Genomic DNA, 18696 nt, shown 5'->3' on the forward strand with positions numbered 1-18696 from the left:
TCTCATCCCTGCCTTGGTTTAGCGCTGAAATGCAATTTCTCTCCAGCCAGATTAATTCCATTAGGGCGATGCATCTGAAATTCACGTCAACGCATCAAACCAGCAAACATCTCACTGCTCTGTTACGCACCCTTTCCTCAGGAAATAATTTAACATATTTCGATGTGTTTGTTGTGCCCAGATGAAAAGAAGACCCTAAAAGTGTCATGGCTGTATTATAACTCTCTGGGGTTTACAGATGGGAGCAATTAACTTAGTGGTATGCATACCATCCAAGATTACTTGCTGACTGTATAAAATACTGCAGCACAAAATATTAAGCAAATGTGGAAGCCTGATCAGCATCGCAAGTAGTCCTGGCTTGCAGTCAGGCAGTCAGTCCTGGTTTGAGTTCCAATTCATCCCAAAGGTGTTCGATGAGGTTGAGGTCAGGGCTCTGTGCAGGCCAGTCAAGTTCTTCCACGCCGATCTCGACAAAACATTTCTGTATTGACCAAGCTTTGTGTACGGGGGCATTGTCATGCTGAAAGAGGAAAGGGCCTTCACCGAACTGTTTCCACACAGTTGGAAGCACAGAATCATATAGAATGTCATTGCATGATGTAGTGTTAAGATTTCCTTTCACTGGAACTAAGGGGCCTTGCTCAAACCATGAAAAACAGCCCTTCCACCACCAAACTTCACAGTTGGAACTATGCATTTGGGCAGGTAGCACATACTCCTGGCATCTGCCAAAATCAGATTAGTCTGTCAGACTGCCAGATGATGAGGTATCACTCCAGAGAATGCGTATCCACTGCTCCAGATTCCAATGGCGTCGAGCTTTACACCACTTCAGCTGACACTTGGCATTGCTCATGGTGATCTAAGGCTTGCTTTCATGAAGCTCCAGAGGAACAGTTATTGTGCTTACGTTGCATCCAGAGGCAGTTTGGAACTCTGGAGTGAGTGTTGCAACCGAGGACAGACAATCTTTTCAGCATTCGGCGGTCCTGTTCTGTGAGCTTGTAGGACCAACCACATTGTGGCTGAGCCGTTGATTCTCCTAGACATTTCCACTTCACAATAGCAGCACTTACAGTTGACTGGGGCAGCTCTGGAGATTATGGAGATTGCATGGCTGTGTGCACAATTTTATACACCTGTCAGCAACAGGTGTGGCTGAAATAGCCAAATACACTAATTTGAAGGGGTGTCCACATACACAATATATACAAAAGTATGATTAATTCATTAAACAAAATTAACAATAACAGGGAATAAACAACAGGTTTAAAAATACTATTTTATTTTTGGGGTTCTTGGTTAATTTCTAACAATATGTTGATATACAGTAACATAAGATGGCCTATTCACAAAGCATGATACAACTTTCTTAATTTTATGTACATTGTTATTTGTTTAAATATAAATATTTTGCACATGTACTGAATCTCAATAGACAACAAACACAATCACATTTACATACAAGTCACCATTCATAGAATACAGTATCATCCTGCATATAATCTTACAAACACATTACAATAACATGGTGTATAGGAAACTTTTACATGAATATTATTCTATAAAACAGGTAAAGTTTTGCACAAATGTACCAATATGTTGGGTATTTCCCATTGATTTAAACAGTCAGTGCACAGGTTTGACATCCTAGGAAGAAAATCATTACACCATTGTGCTTAATGTCACCTGGAATGTGTCAAATTTGGACATAGATTGACACCAGCAACATCTTTAAAAAGGCTTTCAAAGATCTTATTGCCAGTCAGCTGCCAAGATATTGCAATTTAAATCTCACTCAGATCTAAAATCATAACAAAAGTTTAAAAACAGCACATGGACTAACACAGGCATTTGATAGGGCCTGTTGTTCAGTATTTCCAGAATACATATGTACGTAGCAGAGGTGGTTTGTTGGACTACGCTCCCGTGATCAGTAACCTAGCTTTAGACAGGAAACCTTATGACCACACCGAGGCTTTAGTGGAGAGGGCTAACCAGGCTCGCAGGCAACCCGAGTTTGATACCAGTCTGTCACACATACAGTATGCCAAGTGAAAGAAACAATGTTGTCCTGAATCATGACTACAAGGAAGGGGAAACATTACATTTAGGGAAAGTTACATTTAGCACCCTGGTTACACATAATCTCAATCACAAATTTGAGCTCATCAAAAAGAGGGAGTATCATTTTCTGCCCTGGTTGCGAAACTCTACGGGGAAGAAGGCTCCCTTTTCGCCGCTGCCAGGAGAGCTGCATGGGCTGTCCTCTTCACAGCTCATGTCCTCACAGGAATCCTCACTAAATATACACAGGGGAGAACACATGTCATCATTACTGTCTTCAAGCCACTGTTCCACTGATCTAATGTTATTTTTTTCTTCTTCCCTGAAACATCACAGCATTGCTGTACAATGTAGAAGTAATGTGGTGCATTATGTTACAGGTCAATAACGAGCCTTTATTTACACACGCAGTAGCTCTAGTGATATGAAATATTACTATACAATAAAGTGCATTAAAGGGGCTGTTTGTTTACCTCTCACTTTCACCCCAGCTCCCCTCTGGAATGGTCGGCAGTTCAGGGACACTGAAGTTATTTGCGTGCAAATTTTGGGCAGTTCGTCTGGACACGATCCACACCAGTTTTTTGTTGTCTGGCTTGTTACATTCACTTGAGCGGTACTCAGTCATGCATTTGGCCACAAGTCCCCTCCAGTAGAGTAACTCACTGTTAACAATCTGTGAAAGAAATAAGAAACATCTGAGGACGCTGACAGAAGACATAAATAGAATAGTCTTGGAAAATGTTGTCTCAGTCAAGTCAGAAGGTGCTAGTTTTCATGTAGCATGTTTTCATTTGATGTCACTTGTTTAGTGGCAGGGTCAAGCTACTGTATAATGTCAGTCTCAGTGGGTCTTTGTATTATAAAAATATAATACCTGTCAGTGGTCATGACACCATCATGTCATACATACTGAGGTCTGTAATTAAACTGCATAATACCTTTAGGTGCCTTTGGACATCTTGGACAATTTCCAACATGGCAAGAGACTGGAGGGCTTCAAACTCCTGACAAACGACAGACAGTGCCAGCACCGATGGCTGAAAAAAAATAAACATATCGGTCCTGCAACTCAAAGTAAACATTCTTAGAATTTAACAATTGTGTTGGCCTGAGAATAATTCTTACTTTTGCTTTAGAGAAAACAAGCTGACATAAGCAGGCCTTTAGCTGGGCTTCCAGTCTCCCAATGCTTGGGATCTCCTCCCTTAAAATAAAGGCAACCCTCATGTCAATTGATCATCAGAAGATCAACTTTACAGCTTCTAGCAATTGGAAAAATACTCACTGATGACATAATGCAAAAAGTGATCAATTAAGAAACAAAGCACTCACCTCTCTGATGTAAGTGATACGATGACAGCATGGTATAAGTGTAAAAAGGTTAAGGCTGTGATGGCTTTGAGCTCCAAGTTGAGTTTTCCAGAGATTATCTTCTCCATGCGGCTGAGGTCAGAAACAGTGAACTTGCTTTGGCTGATGCGGATGAGTTCATGGGTGGGTGAGATGTTACACTCATCCTCAACCATTTTGGCAGCAATATGGAGGCAGGAGACTCCAATGCAAGGCAGATGCTTAGGTTGGACCTGTGAACATACCATTATAGTGATACATAAGTCAGTATAAATGGGCTACTTCTGCTAAGTGCTATTATATACTGAACAAAAATAAACGCAACATATAAAGTCCCATGTTTCAGGAGTTGAAATAGTTTTCCATACTCACAAAAAGCTTATTTCACTCAGATTTGGTGCACAAATTTGTTTGCATCCCTGTTAGTGAGCATTTATCTTTTGCCAAGATAATCCATCCATCTGACAGTTATGGCATATCAAGAAGCTGATCAAACACCATGATAATTACACAGGTGTACCTTGTGTGGGGACAATGAAAGGCCACAAAAATGTTTAGTTTTGTTACTCAACACAAAGGGAGCGTGCAATTATTTAACCAGGCAAGTCAGTTAAGAACAAATTATTATTTTACAATGAACGGCCTTCCCCGGCCAAACCCTCCCCTAACCAAGATGACGCTGGGCCAATAGTGTGCTGCCCTATGGAACTCTCGATCATGGCCGGTTGTGATAAAGCCCAGGAACAAACCAGGATCTGTAGTGATGCCTCTAGCACTGAGATGCAGTGCCTTAGACCACTGCGCCACCTGGGAGCCCCCCAGACTGAGCATGCTGATTGCAGGAATGTCCACCAGAGCTGTTGCCAGATAATTTAATGTTATTTTTCTACCATAAGCCATCTCCAACGTCGTTTTGGAGAATTTGGCAGTACGTCCAAATAGCCTCACAACCGCATTCGCCGCCATCACCTCCTTGTTTCAGCATGATAATGCATGTCCCCATTTCGCAAGGATCTGTACACAATTCCTGGAATCTGAAAATGTCCCAGTTCTTCCATGGCCTGCATACTTACCAGAGATGTCACACATTAAGCATGTTTGGGATGCTCTGGATTAACGTGTACAACAGTATGTTCCAGTTCCCGCCAATATCCAGCAACTTCACACAGCCATTGAAGAGGAATGGGACAACATTCCACAGGCCACAATTAACAGACTGATCAACTCTATGCGAAGGAGATGTGTCAAGCTGGATGAGGCAAATGGTGGTCACACCAGGTACTGACTGGTTTTCTGATCCACACCCCTACTTTTTTAAAATATATTTCTTAAAGGTATCTGTGACCAACATATCTGTATTCCCAGTCAGGTGAAATCCATAGAAAATAGTTGCCTAATTTATTTATTTTAATTGACTGCTTTCCGTAACTCAGTAAAATCTTTGAAATTGTTGCATATTGCGTTTATATTTTTGTTCAGTAAAGTGCACGCAAATTGACATAAGTTAAACAAACACAGGTATTAAACAATAAACAAAATGCATACAAAACGCTAATTCCGTAGAATATCCAGAATTAACATATCTCAACATAACAAGCATATCTTTAAGTCGATGTCCGCGCCCCCACTGAAATATTAATTAGCATAATACAAAATTCCCCATAAAAATCTGTCAGTTTAAGATAGAGATATAGATATGTTTTTTTGCATTGGATGCGTCTCAATCCACCACATCCACCGATGTCGCACTTCCGCCTCAGTGAAAAGTGACAGAGCAGTGTTTGTTAGACCATGAGACATCCCGAAAATCCGTCATCTCACAAAATCTGCTGTAGCGTCCAAGCGGTTTGGCGACTCCCACCACCGTCTTGGGACTCGTCTGAAGTCGGTACAGCCGATCTGCCAACTTCTGTCTGTAGCGTCCAAACAGTTTGGGATACACACTAATATGACCCCTCTGTGGAAAGGTGAGATTCTCATACATGTTTTGCTCTATGACACCCAAAGGCCTCACAAGACTCGTCTGAAGGTCCCCCGGTACTAGTTTGGAAAAAAATGAATGGAAGTATATATGGAGACTGTTTAGAGCCAAAAATAAGGGGTTAAATACATGTATAAATTTAATTAACAATCATGATCTTTCTTATATCTCCTTTTGACCTTTTTGGGGGGACTCTGTTGTTCCATGTTGAATCTGTTATTCAATGCATTTGTATGGGTGAATAGCAGTAAGGTAATAACAAATAATACTTCAAGGGGTCTTACAATTCTAAATCAAATAGCTAAAAATGGTCCTTGGTATGACCTTCTTAAAACAATTCCATATAGCTTAGTAGACCCCCCAAGCTTAGACAGGGCTTAGCCTGTAATAGGTTAAAATACACACCTTCATAATGGCTAAGAACCTATCCAGTAGATTGACAGCCAGAACAAATGTCTGGGTGCTGAAACCAAAGAAACTGGTCAGGCTCCACAAGTCTTCAACTTTGGCATTTCTGCATTTTGCAGAGACTCCATTGTGATTCTGAAAATGAATGGTAAATAACAAAACTTCAAAATAGCACATCAAGAAACTGAAAGGTAAGTACAGTGAGTATATGTAACTGGGTCAGCAATACCTACCTCTGCTGCAGACTCCATTATATTTAGGCCAGTTTCCCTAGGTAAAAAGTATGATTCTTGAGAAATGTTTGACTTCAGCTCTTTGACAAGCCAACATGTTTCATTGTCAAGGTATTGAAGATCCCGCATCCTGAAAAAACACGTGATTAGCTAGATCCGAAAGAAATAACTAAAATGTTTCCCTCCGAGAAAGAGCCAATAAATGTAGACTGTCTTTACCCCACCCACAGGGTGTCAAGTATCAACGGTCAGCCACCAATAATATGCACATCACCCCGCTAGATAGCTAGCTATGACATAACAATATATGCCCAATACAGTCATCTTAAACACAAAAAGGCTAGCATTTTCAATCATTTACATTACTTCTTATATAAAGTGTCCAGGAAAATATTCGACAGTAGAATGGATGGACGGAACCTTGTTGAAAAGCAACCAGTCTATTCTAATGCTTTACTTGAAGGGAGGTGTTTTAAGTTATCTACGTGAGAAATCGATATGGGTCACGTAGGTTAGTTAGCGATCAAGCTCATATTTGCAGCCGTATGTGGAAACTGATTTCCTACGCAATTATTCACATTAATCATATAAACTATCCCATGTATCTCAAATGACATGCAAAGTGTAACGTTATATAGCTACAGTAGTTACCATCTGCAAAACACTGGGTCAACAAGCTAGTACCAGCTAATTAACGTTAGTTAACAAGACAGAGACATGTCTTACTTTGCCAAACGCTTGAAACAAGACGATTTTATGAAAATATAGTAACTCAGTATTCAAATTTCCATTTCGTTTACAACAAAGTGTAATCGATTAGTTAGCTACAACGTAAATTAACAAGATAGTTCCTAAATTGTCATCTGATGTTGGTGTTGATAATTTCCATCTGAAATGCGGAAGGATCGAACGGTCGTTGTCTCAACAAATTGCGAGACTACAACATCCATCTTGCACCAGTGGATGACGACACGTTGTAGGCTAAAGATGGATAGGGTTTGCGTCATACGCTGCATTCAAAACAACTGGAAACTCGGGAAAATACGTAATGAATCTTCAGGTCGTGAAAGAGGTCCGATTTGAAAGTCTATCTTAAAGTCCGAATTACCATGACGTGTTCAAAACAACTAGGTTCTTGGGAATCTCCGACTTCAGAACGTTCAAAACAATGGGAACTCGGAATGATCCGATTGGAAAAAATATCGACTTTGAACGATCATCCAACTCGGGACTCTTTATAGAGTGCCGAGTTTCCGGCCTGAAGATCACTGACGTTATGATTTGACTTTGTATTTTTCCGAGATCCCAGTTGTGTTGAACGCGGCATATGGCTTAATGGCTGTGGTAACTAGTGATGACCGACGTACTTTTGTTTTATTACCCTTCAATATTTAGTTTTAACGGAAAAGTAACCATATTTATGTATGTTCTTGAGATGGTATCTACAAAATTCCAGATTTAGCAACAACTTTGAGGAGTTCCTGTTTCTAAAATACACTGAATCTGAGTGAAGAAAGCGCGAAATCAACAGTTTCCATGGCGATGAAGCTTCGCTACTACTTGTTGTTTGCAGGCGCTGGTTGATTTCCACATGTTATCCCATACGGCTAGCTAGCTAACCAACTGATAATGTCATCTGGATTTCAAAATTCCATATCCAAAGATAGTAATTTATCTATTTACAAATCCTCTGAATTGTTTGATGGTTTATTGCACGAGATTCCAACAACAAGTAAGTAAATTAACCTGACTAACGTTAGCTAGCTACACTACATAAGTATGTCGAAACCTGCTTGTCGAACATCTCATTCCAAAATCATGGGCATTAATATGGAGTTGGTCGCCCCCCGATCTCCACAAACCATTTCTGTATGGACCTTGCTTTGTGCATGGGGGCAATGTCGTGCTGAAACAGGAAGGGGCTTCCCCAAACTGTTGCCACAAAGTTGGAAGCACAGAATCGTCTAGAATGTCATTGTATACTGTAACATTAAAATGTCCCTTCACTGGAACTAATGTGCCTAAGCCGAACCATGAAAAACAGCCCTCTTCCACCAAACTTTACAGTTGGCACTATGCATTGTGGCAGGTAGTGTTGTTGCATCTGCCAAACCCAGATTAGTCTGTCAGACTGCCAGATGGTGAAGCGTGATTCATCACTCCAGAGAACGTGTTTCCACTGCTCCAGAGTCCAATGGTGGTGAGCTTTACACCACTCCAGCCAACGCTTGGAATTTGTACATGGTGATCTTAGGCTTGTGTGCGGCTGCTCGGCCATATAAACCCATTTCATGAAGCTCCAGACGAACAGTTCTTGTGCTGATGCGGCTTCCAGAGGCAGTTTGGAACTCTGTACTGAGTGTTGCAACGGAGGACAGACGATTTATACGCTCTTCAGGACTCGGCGGGCCCATTCTGTGAGCTTGTGTGGCCTACCACATCGCGGGTGAGCCGTTAGACGTTTCCACTTCCCAATAATAGAACTTACAGATGACCAGGGCAGAAATTTGACGAACTGACTTGTTGGAAAGGTGGCATCCTAAGACGGCACCACGTTGAAAGTCATTGAGCTCTTCAATTAGGCCATTCTACTGCCAATGTTTACTATGGAGATTCCATGGCTGAGGGCTCGATTTTATGCACGTGTCAGCAACGGGTGCGGCTGAAATGTCTAAATCACTAATTTGCAGGGGTGTCTACATACTTTTGTGTGTATATATAGTGTATAACATTGCTAACTACTAACCTTCTAGCAAAGTTCCTGGTCTTATCACATCGCTGTGCTGATTCCTGGCATCAGTGGCAGCATTGAGCAATCCCTCTTTGGCTTTCTAATTTAGCAAGCTACCTCTACCTTACAGGTACAAATGACACCAGCACTGTCCCTAGAAGGTACAACAATCTGGATGAGTTGAGGTAATTTTGCACTTTTCTTTAAATTACTCTAGTTAGCTAACTCCCCCACATCCTTCTTCATAACACTAGCTACCTGTATTTGAAAACCGATTGTCTGCCTTTTGCACCATGAACCATCATCCATTTGGAAGCAAGTTTGTTACGGTCTTTCTTTACAGTGAGGAGCTTGACAGACGAACCAAGGAGACTCAAATGCTGCAAGAAGAAGTGGAACATGCAACTAAAATGACCATAGAGAAAATGGGACGCACATGTCCCAGCAGCTCACCTTCACAAATGAATTACTTTCCCATCTTTATGGGTGAGTATGTGGTTTTCTTGTGTCATGAAGAAAAATATAGCCAGTATACAGTTACACATCGGAGCTATTGTCACAACCAAATATGTCACTAATTTATTTTGAATTATGAAACTACTTGTAGTAGTTTGCTGTGATAAGTGTTCCTTATTGCTGCTTTACATTTTTATTTTACAGATGGTTCATCGGAGGAGAACTCAGAAGTGCTGTCTGTGATCCAGCCTCTTACATATGGCCTGGAGCTGGTCAGAAGTGGCATAACTTTCCCTGGGAAAGATGTTTTGGAAAATGCAATAGGGGACTACTCTCAACAGGTGTCGGAGCTCCAAAAGCAGCTGAGTGAGGTTAGTGTGAGATACAGTCCTATTTCTTTCTTCTTTCCTGGTGAGAGTTATATATTATTGTGAAAGGCCTCTTGAACTCAATGATTCTAATATCAAAATCCATGCAGTTCTTTGCCACGGGAGGTGCCATTGATTGCAACCTTTGCTAATACTTTTTCAGACACATGAGCTTCATGAACAGCAGAAGTTCTACTTCCGTCAGTCCATCATCAAGCTGCAGACAAAATTGCAGGAGCTCCAGATTGAGAAAGATGCCCTGACTGATCTAAGGTAATTGAAGCTGAAACTGTTGCACTGTAGGCCATTTGTACTGTATACCTTTAAACACATACAGGTTTTTTGCAACGGAAGTATAGGACATGTTTTACAGTCCCTTCAATGCCCACTGGGCACAGACATCAATTCAACATCTATTTCACGTTGGTTCCACCTAATTTCATTGAAATTACATGGAAACAACGTTAATTCAACCAGTAAGTGTCAATTGGGTGTTAATTGTTTTGTCCCTCAGAACGAAAGAGAGCAGAAAACAGGCAGATGTAATGGGGAAAATGCAAGCAATGATCAGGGAGCTGCAAGCCGCTAAACAGACCGGGGACCAGAGGCTACTGGAGGCTGAGGATGAAGCAAAGTCACAGAGCAGGAGAACAGAGTCAAGGGAGCGGACACTACAGGAGGTGTACTCCACGCTGTTGGCTTACGAAAAACGTTGTGGAAACAATTTGTACACTAGCCAGGACGCACTGGGTGTTGCAGTGGAGAAAGTATTTCACGACTTGGAGCATGCAAATCACAATCTGAGAGAAAGCCTTCTGCTGGTAAGACAGTGTGTTTTGTTTTATTTCACACAACACTTTTATCAAGTGTTTGAAATGTTGTTCTTGACATTGTATTTTCCATTCCTAACTCATTGTGCCAGCTGAAGGAGCAGATGGAGACTCAAGAACAGAAATGTCAAGAGAAAGCAGAGATCATGTTGAATGAGCACAGGGAAAGGTACATTTTCATTAACTTTCCACAATTCTTGTCTCAGTGACTTGGGATTACAGTCATTCACTAATCTGATAGCCCACACATTACCTGCATGTACGACTGTCTGGTATAGAGTTTGTTGTAACCCTAAAACCGCATGTATGTTCGAGGCAGGTTCCTAGAGGTGACATGTAAAGTTGCCTTGCTTGAGTTGCTTTACTCTTTTCCAGAATGAAGCAGCTCACTACCAGTCATGACCAGGAGGTGGCGATATTGACTGAGAAATTGAGCAGCTCCAGAGGCAGAGCCTCCAGCTTGCATGTCCAGGTGGAGTTGTTACAGTGAGAGACATGAATTAACCAGCAATACTATATCTACATATTTCCTGAGTTTAATTCAATTCAAAGAGCTCTATTTTCGGGCCTCTCGAGTGGCGCAGCGGTCGAAGGCACTGCATCGCAGTGCTTGAGGAGTCACTACAGACCCGGGTTCGATCCCAGTCTCTGTCACAACCGGCTGTGACCGTGAGTCCCATAGGGAGGCACCCAATTGGCCCAGAGTCGTCCGGGTTAGGGGAGGGTTTGGCAGTCTTGTGACTCCCTGTGGTGGGCTGGGTGCCTGCAGGCTGACAGCAGTCGTCAGTTGAACAGTGTTTCCTCCGACGTATTGGTGCAGTTGGCTTCGGGTTAATCAGGTGTTAAGAAGTGCGGTTTGGCGGGTCATGTTTCAGAGGACGCATGACCCAACTGTCACTTCTGCAGCGATGAGACTAGATCGAAATTGGGGAGAAAAACTGGGTAAAATACAAAAAATATGTATAAAGTCACTCATCTTTTCATTCAGTTGTAAGACACCTGTCAAATCTTTCAGAAAGTGTCCAAATTAATGCATTATTTCCTTTCACCAGAAAACAAGGTGAAAGCCAGGCTTCAGTGCACCAGTGTCAGGTCAATGACTTGGAGTCAGCTCTCTCCGTCCTGCGCTCCGAACTACTGGACACCCAGCAGGGCCATGAAGACAAGGTTACAGCTAATACACACATGCCGGTTGTGATGTAGAATAATAGAGTGGCCTTAGTCTTTTCAAACAAAGGTTTAGGAGGGAGACATTGTAATATTCTACGTGAAGGTTCTGATGCTTTGGGTTGTCATGATGTTGTGTACCAGGTGGGTGCTCTGGAGATGCTGTTGGCCGAGGCCCAGTCTCAGGCGGGGGAGGCCCAGAGAGGGAGAGACAGATCCCTCCAGCAGACAGAGGAGCTGGACTCTCGGCTCTGCCAGCTCACGGTAATACAGCCCAGCCTCAAACACAAACAGCAAGGATACTGTACGTCCTTAGCTCCCTGCTGCTGTAGAAAGAGATACACTATCTTAACATTGCACATTCTTTGATTCCAGAAACTTACAGTCTGTCTATCATTGTGTTTGATATATAAATATGAATCTGGCTTTGATATGTTTTATATAAAAATGTTTAAAAAATTCAAACCCATGAAATCAAACAGAGATGTTTGAATAAGAGTCAGTAGTGTATTACGTGTGTGGGGTCAGTCAGAGCTGCGGCAGGCACGTGAGCAGCTGGCCCTGGAGAAGGAGCGGACCAAGCATCATTTTTTTTTTTAAATGGACGATGACACCAAGGCTTTAGTTGCCAAACACTCATTATTTTTTGTCTCCTCTGCCAGTTGTTGGGCGAGAAGCATCAGCGGGAGCAGCAGAAGGAGCTGGCTGTGGTGCGACGGGAGCTGGAATTGACCGCAGACCAGCTGTACAAGGCCAGGGACGAGGAGCTGCGGCTGCAAGCCCTGAAGGGTGACCGGGACGAGGAGCTGAAGAAGGTCCAGGCGCTACTGGAGGAGAGGGACAAGGAGCTGCAGCTGAGGCAGCAGGAGGCGCAGCAGGGACGGGCCAGGCTGGAGGAAGCCCAGGGCATCTGCCAGGCCCTCAAGGCAGAGACTGAGGTGCTGAGACTCAAGCTGGAGGACCGGGAGAAGATGGTGGACCTGCTGCGGCTGCAGATGGAGAGCACCACGCAGATGACAGTGCAGCATGGACGTAGCATTGACTCCCTGCACAATGAGAAGAGCCACCTCAGCAACCAGCTCAATGAGCACAAGCTGGAGATCCAACAGTTAAGGGTTAGTTAATTGGCTAGTTAGTTAGTTTTGATCATATACTTTAGTTTCAAGGTTGGTTGTCTCCTACCCCTCGGGTGGGGAAACTTGGCATGCTTCTAAATCAAGACCAGATTTTGAGGTCATTCAGGCTGCTAAGGGGAGTCCTCAGGCTTGTTCATTGTCTTGGATTGTATAATACTCCATATTTTCCTTTTTGGGTGTGATTTCAAAGGTATCCTACTATATACCGTTCCAACCCTGCTGAGTCTCTCCCTTTACAGACATGCTTAGAGCAGCGTGAGGAGTGTTTGGCGGTGCTGGAGCAGGAGAGGCGAGTACAGCAGGCTGGTCTGTCCAAACAGAGCTGCTGTGTCAAGGAGCTGATGCTGGAGAAACAGCAGCTTACCGCTGAGCTAGAGGTGCAACGCATGCAACTGGTCTGCCTCACAGGTACACTGGCTGTCATAAACTCAGTTAAAAAAGAAATGTCCCTTTTTCAGGACCCTGTCTTTCAAAGATAATTAGTAAAAATTCAAATCAAAACTTCACAGATCTTCATTGTGAAGGGTTTAAACACCGTTTCCCATGCTTGTTCAATGAACCATGAACAATAAATTAACATGCACCTGTGGAACGGTCGTTAAGACACAAACAGCTTACAGACGGTAGGCAATTCAGGTCACAGTTATGAAAACTTAGGACACTAAAGAGGCCTTTTTACTGACTCTGAAAAACACCAAAAGAAAGATGCCCAGGGTCCCTGCTCATCTGCGTGAATGTGCCTTAGGCATGCTGCAAGGAGGCATGAGGACTGCAGATGTGGCCAGGGCAATAAATTGCAATGTCCGTATAGTGAGACGCCTAAGATAGCGCTACAGGACGGGCAGCTGATCGTCCTCGCAGTGTCAGACCACGTGTAACAACACCTGCACAGGATCGGTACATCCGAACATCACACCTGCGGGACAGGTACAGGATGGCAACATCAAGTGCCTGAGTTACATCAGGAACGCATAATCCCTCCATCAGTGCTCAGACTGTCCACAATATGCTGAGAGAGGCTGGACTGAGGGCTTATAGGCCTGTTGTAAGGCAGGTCCTCACCAGACATCACCGGCAACAACGTTGCCTATGGGTACGAACCCACCGTCGCTGGACAAGACAGGACTGGCAAAAAGTGCTCTTCACTGACGAGTCGAGGTTTTGTCTCAGCAGGGGTGATGGTCGGATTCGCGTCTATCGTTGAAGGAATGAGCGTTACACCGAGGCCTGTATTCTGGAGCGGGATCTATTTGGATTGGGAGAGTCCATCATGGTCTGGGGCAGTGTGTCACAGCATCATCGGACTGAGCTTGTTGTCATTTACAGGCAATCTCAATGCTGTGAGTTATAGGGAAGACAGTATCCTCCCTCATGTGGTACCCTTCATGCAGGCTCATCCTGACATGACCCTCCAGCATGACAATGCCACCAGCCACACTGCTCATTCTGTGCGTGATTTCCTGCAAGACAGGAATGTCAGTGTTCTGCCATGGCCAGCGACGAGCCCAGATCTCAATCCCATTGAGCACGTCTGGGACCTGTTGGATCAGAGGGTGAGGGCAGGGCCATTCCCCCCAGAAATGTCCGGGAACTTGCAGGTGCCTTTGGTGGAAGAGTGGGGTAACATCTCACAGCAAGAACTGGCAAATCTGGTGCAGTCCATGAGGAGGAGATGCACTGCAATACTTAAAGCAACTGGAGGCCACACCAGATACTGACTGTTACTTTTCATTTTGATCCCCCCCTTTGTTCAGGGACACATTATTCCATTTCTGTTAGTCACATGTCTGTGGAACTTGTTCAGTTTGTCTCAGTTGTTGAATCTTGTTATGTTCATACACATATTTACACATTTTAAGTTTGCTGAAAGTAAATGAGGTTGACAGTGAGAGGATGTTTATTTTTTTGCTGAATTTAGATGGCTTTCATATGAGAGTATTCCCCTCACAGATAAAATGATGCATCGACTCTCTGTTCATTCAAACACTTATCTGCTAACGTTTTTGTATGAATTCTGATCTTTATTCATTCTTCAATAATAAAGACCTTTCAGTGGTTTGATTTAACGGCCTCAATTTCTCTAGTCTTTAGGGGAAAATACAGGTCTTCAGTGGCAAACAGCAAGAACAATGATCATGTTGCTAGACTGTGTTGGAAAACCAGTACAGCATGTAGCGTCTGTTTTTCTTCTTGACCGCCTGTCTGTCCCCCAGAGGAGCATGAGGAGTTGAAGAGGCTCCACAGCAGTAAGAGTGAAGAGCAGGAGGGCGTGGTGGTCGGTCTGAAGGCCCAGCTGACGACCACCCGGGCTGAGCTGGACCAGGCCAGGAGCACCCTGAGGACCCTGGAGGGAGCGGATGGACACGGTCAGCACTGCACATCACTGAGAACATTATATTATAGCGGAGATCTGTGTTTATATGGTTATGGGAAGTCTACAGTATGTGTTTATGCATGACTTTTTAGATGAGAGAGGACTGAATCGGGACACTGATGAGTAAATTATTCTGGAAGTAATGAGAATTTTTGTAACCCCCCCACCACAAAAAAAAAGGATGCTCTTTTGAAGATCCGTGTTGGATCGAAACGTGGTCGATAAATGTGGTAATCGGGAGCTTATTCAGTGTGCGGGCCATTCTGTTATCTTTCATGCTCTGTGTCACTCATTGTGACACTTCACCTTGGATTTAGTTGATTAATTTCTTCCTCCATTGAATCGACAGAAAGAGATGAGACTAGATAGGGCAGGATTGAGTCAATCAAGGTCTGTCTCCCCTTTCTCTGTCCAGGCCTGAAGGTTGCCATGGGGATGCAGAAGCAGATAACAGCCAAGCGGGAACAGATTGACACTCTCCATAGCCGAATCCAGCTCCTGGAGGAGACCATGGACAAACTGACCGAGGTAGCAACACCTCAATGTCTACTTTTAGTGCTCCATATCGTGTCTTTCGTAATTACACATGCCCTGGCTTCCACACAGATAAAAGCCCTGTGTCCTTAAGTAGGGACTGCAAGATATTCTGGTGTTTACTTAAATGTATAATAATCTGCCTTCAATATGGTCTTTCCCTTCCCAGGAGAAGCGTTACCAGAGTCAAGAGAGTAAGCGTCAGATCCAGCTGCTGGCTTCAGTCACTGAGGAGAAGAGGCAGGTGGCAGCGGAGGTGGAGACCGTCCGCTCCCTGGAGAGACGGCTCAGGGAGAAAGTGGCCAAACTGGAGACGGCCCTACACAAGGTGGTGTGGCACTACCTTGTATTTACCCACTTTATCACACAGTATGAAATATACGTCTCGCTCTGACTGACCCCCATTTAAACCTACGATGTTCTTCAGATGTCTGAGAGCTTTGTCCACTGTCAAGACTTCATCCAGTTGCAAGAGCAGGAGTTTGTACGGCTGAAGCTGCAGCATGCTCTGGATGTGACGGTACAGCACACTAGGATGGGTGTCCATCTGCCTCTATAGAGGTCTAATGCATATGCTGTTTTGTTGTTTGATTTGCATTGTACTCTGAATATCCTTTCTCCTCTAAACTGTCTATAGCCTTCTATGCTGTATATATGCTTTTTCAAGTGCTGTGTCTTTTCTGCATGAGCTGCAGGGCCAAAACCTGCGAGCCACAGGGAATGCTCAGCGTGCTTCGCTCTCCAGCCCAACAGCCCTGACTGCTCTGCCCTCCAGCCAGTGCGGCTCAAAGTGCCTGCTAGAGGTAGATCAATACAGAAACTTCCTACAAAATGCCTTGTGGCCTGGCTTTGTTGCTGTTTTTTCAGTGGTGGAAAAGAAAGACACAAGCTCAGCACATCTGACTCCCCCAAAATTAAAAACACACCCTGATTGCATTCCTGTGGCAGCATGACAGACTCGTTCATCAACCGTTTGACTTGACTCCAGAACAGTCGGATCTAAGCCAATTTACTGAAAGCATGGAAGTATCCCAGATGGTCAACAATAGATTTCTGTGTTGAATATAGTGTAACCATAATGGTATTTTACTCAGCATCTCTTCACCCCTCTTACAGTTGAAACCCCAGCAGCTGCTGGAAAGCCCCACCATGGAGCTGCGGTCCCTAGTCAAAGAGCTACGAGGTGTGATTTCTGAAAATCCTGGACCACACACCAACAAAAGCACCCTCAGAAGGAGTTCTGTTCCAGAGAGAGATCACAGGACCACACTGTAAGTCTGAGTGTGACGTTAAAGATCACGATGCTCTAGTTTTTTCCCCCCACACATTTTTGTTGTTGTGCATCATTCACTTGGTTTCTGAAACCACAGTGGTTTATTTCACAAATATTTCACAGCCATGTGACATGTTTCTCAATGTATGCAGAGCTTGTGTTCGCTTTGGTTCTCAATCAACCCATCAACTACAATCATGTGGAGCTTCTTTAATTCAAATTTCATGCAATAAAAATGTCTCTTACAGCAACAAAGTGACCAAAAATGTTACAAGCAATGCCAAAGCGATAAAAGGGACCAACAGCAGGTAAGAGCATGTATCCTTGAACCTCTTGTTTCTGACTGTCTGAGCATGGCTTTTGGCAACCGTTCCCTACCTCTGTATATTGGCTTCACTAATGTGCAGTGTCTGTCTGTGGTTCTAATGCATGTTTGTGTATGCAATATGTGCAGTGGTGTGGCTCACCTCCTTAGGACAACTGATCTGGATGAGCGGAATTTAAACAGCACCTTCTCAAGCGCCAGTGAGTTTCTCTGTTAGTACAATCAACCATTTTAACACACTCAACCGATCATGTGCTTTATTGTCCTAATTTCACCTTCCATATCATTCTACTAGACCCATTATCATCCCTGTGGTCCCCCTTCAAACATGTTATGATCAAGGTATACAGTTTTTCAGCAGTTAACCATTCTTCCACTTGAGACATTGTATGCTATTTCTACAGGCCATGACTTCTCTTTTGCTGCATCCCTGCCTTCCTACACATCGTCCCCTCGAGCCATGGCACTGGGCCGCAGGTCCCCTGTACACTCACTTCTAACCTCTGACCACAACCCCACACCTCCACCACAGAGCAGGCCTCAGGCAGAAAGCCCTCTCACAGACGCACACACCTGTAAGTCCCACTGCCTTCAGCATTATTACAACTCAGTTGTGTAACCAATGCAGGAGACAATGTCCCCAATGAAATGGCCTTGGAGAACCTTGGTTACTTTACAGTATGGCATCATAATAATGTTTGAATTTCAGAACTCTAATTTGATGACTTCTGAGTGAGTAACTTGTGGTTTCACTTGAAATGTTTGTCCAGTGGCCAATCCGCAGGCTGAGTCTACAGGACACACATGCAAGCACTTGCAAGGAAAACTGGACAGCCTCCAAAACATAGTGGAGGACTTGCAGATGAAGAACCAAGGTTTGTTGAACAGAGTTTATTTGGTTCATCTGACTGCTGTGCAGCACAGTGGTTAGTGACTGACATCAGTACTGAAGATCTGAATCTGTATTAGGAGTTTTGAATTTGCCCATTGTTGTCCAAATGTAACAGTTGTGAGAATCCAGACATCCTTGTTATGTCTGCCCCTCCCTGCCTCACGTACCAGACCAAATTGTTTGATAGGAATGTCATCAGGACACAGAGAATCAGAAACATTATTATATTGGTTTGGGGATAGGTCAAGTTCATGAAAACAGAAATTCCTGATTAATCCAGAAAAATTCCATTGCTGTTTATGTCCGATAAGATATCTGCCACCTTTGGGACAATACAGTTTATCTTGAAAACACCGTTTCTGTGAAGAAACTACAAAATGCATTTTAAGTTATTTTTTTTCCATTTTTTTCTTCAGAAATGTCCTCTATGATAAAGGGTCAGGAGAAGAGGATGAGAAATGTCAAAGACAAAAGGAAGCTTTAGAACAATCAAGGCTCTGAGTGAATGTGTACTTGTGTAACAAAAATACAATTGTATTTAAAAGTAAAGGCACTATGATCATTA

The 18696-nt window shown here is 43.5% G+C and overlaps 2 protein-coding genes across 4 annotated transcripts; one reads left to right on the forward strand and one right to left on the reverse strand.

Moving 5' to 3' along the window:
• Positions 1 to 1271: 1271 nt before the first annotated feature.
• LOC135535986 (cyclin-G2-like) lies at positions 1272 to 6969 on the reverse strand. Its single transcript, XM_064962416.1, has 8 exons — positions 6772 to 6969; positions 6046 to 6175; positions 5810 to 5947; positions 3406 to 3656; positions 3199 to 3277; positions 3012 to 3110; positions 2544 to 2746; positions 1272 to 2305 (listed from the first exon to the last, which is right to left on the reverse strand). The coding sequence occupies exons 2-8, from the start codon at positions 6172 to 6174 to the stop codon at positions 2191 to 2193; spliced, it is 1014 nt and encodes a 337-aa protein (XP_064818488.1). The 5' UTR covers position 6175; positions 6772 to 6969; the 3' UTR covers positions 1272 to 2190.
• A 157-nt stretch (positions 6970 to 7126) lies between these two features.
• Positions 7127 to 18693, forward strand: LOC135535561 (coiled-coil domain-containing protein 158-like). Of its 3 annotated transcripts, none has more exons than XM_064962096.1 (23): positions 7356 to 7777; positions 8907 to 8961; positions 9120 to 9262; positions 9437 to 9603; positions 9764 to 9873; positions 10115 to 10421; positions 10523 to 10599; positions 10806 to 10916; positions 11483 to 11597; positions 11742 to 11861; positions 12260 to 12712; positions 12973 to 13141; positions 14947 to 15099; positions 15523 to 15635; positions 15811 to 15969; positions 16069 to 16161; positions 16337 to 16444; positions 16758 to 16912; positions 17163 to 17222; positions 17369 to 17451; positions 17644 to 17814; positions 18010 to 18114; positions 18548 to 18693. In XM_064962096.1, exons 1-23 carry the CDS (start codon positions 7675 to 7677, stop codon positions 18613 to 18615), a joined length of 3198 nt encoding a protein of 1065 aa, XP_064818168.1. In that variant the 5' UTR covers positions 7356 to 7674; the 3' UTR covers positions 18616 to 18693. The 3 variants fall into 3 exon arrangements, with proteins under 3 accessions (XP_064818252.1, XP_064818168.1, XP_064818201.1); XM_064962129.1 differs by having other exon boundaries at positions 17369 to 17439; XM_064962180.1 differs by lacking the exons at positions 17369 to 17451; positions 18010 to 18114; positions 18548 to 18693 and having other exon boundaries at positions 7127 to 7777; positions 17644 to 17727.
• Positions 18694 to 18696: the final 3 nt, after the last annotated feature.

The sequence above is a fragment of the Oncorhynchus masou genome, chromosome 1 (genome assembly GCF_036934945.1).
Source record: "Oncorhynchus masou masou isolate Uvic2021 chromosome 1, UVic_Omas_1.1, whole genome shotgun sequence".
NCBI lineage: Eukaryota > Metazoa > Chordata > Actinopteri > Salmoniformes > Salmonidae > Oncorhynchus > Oncorhynchus masou.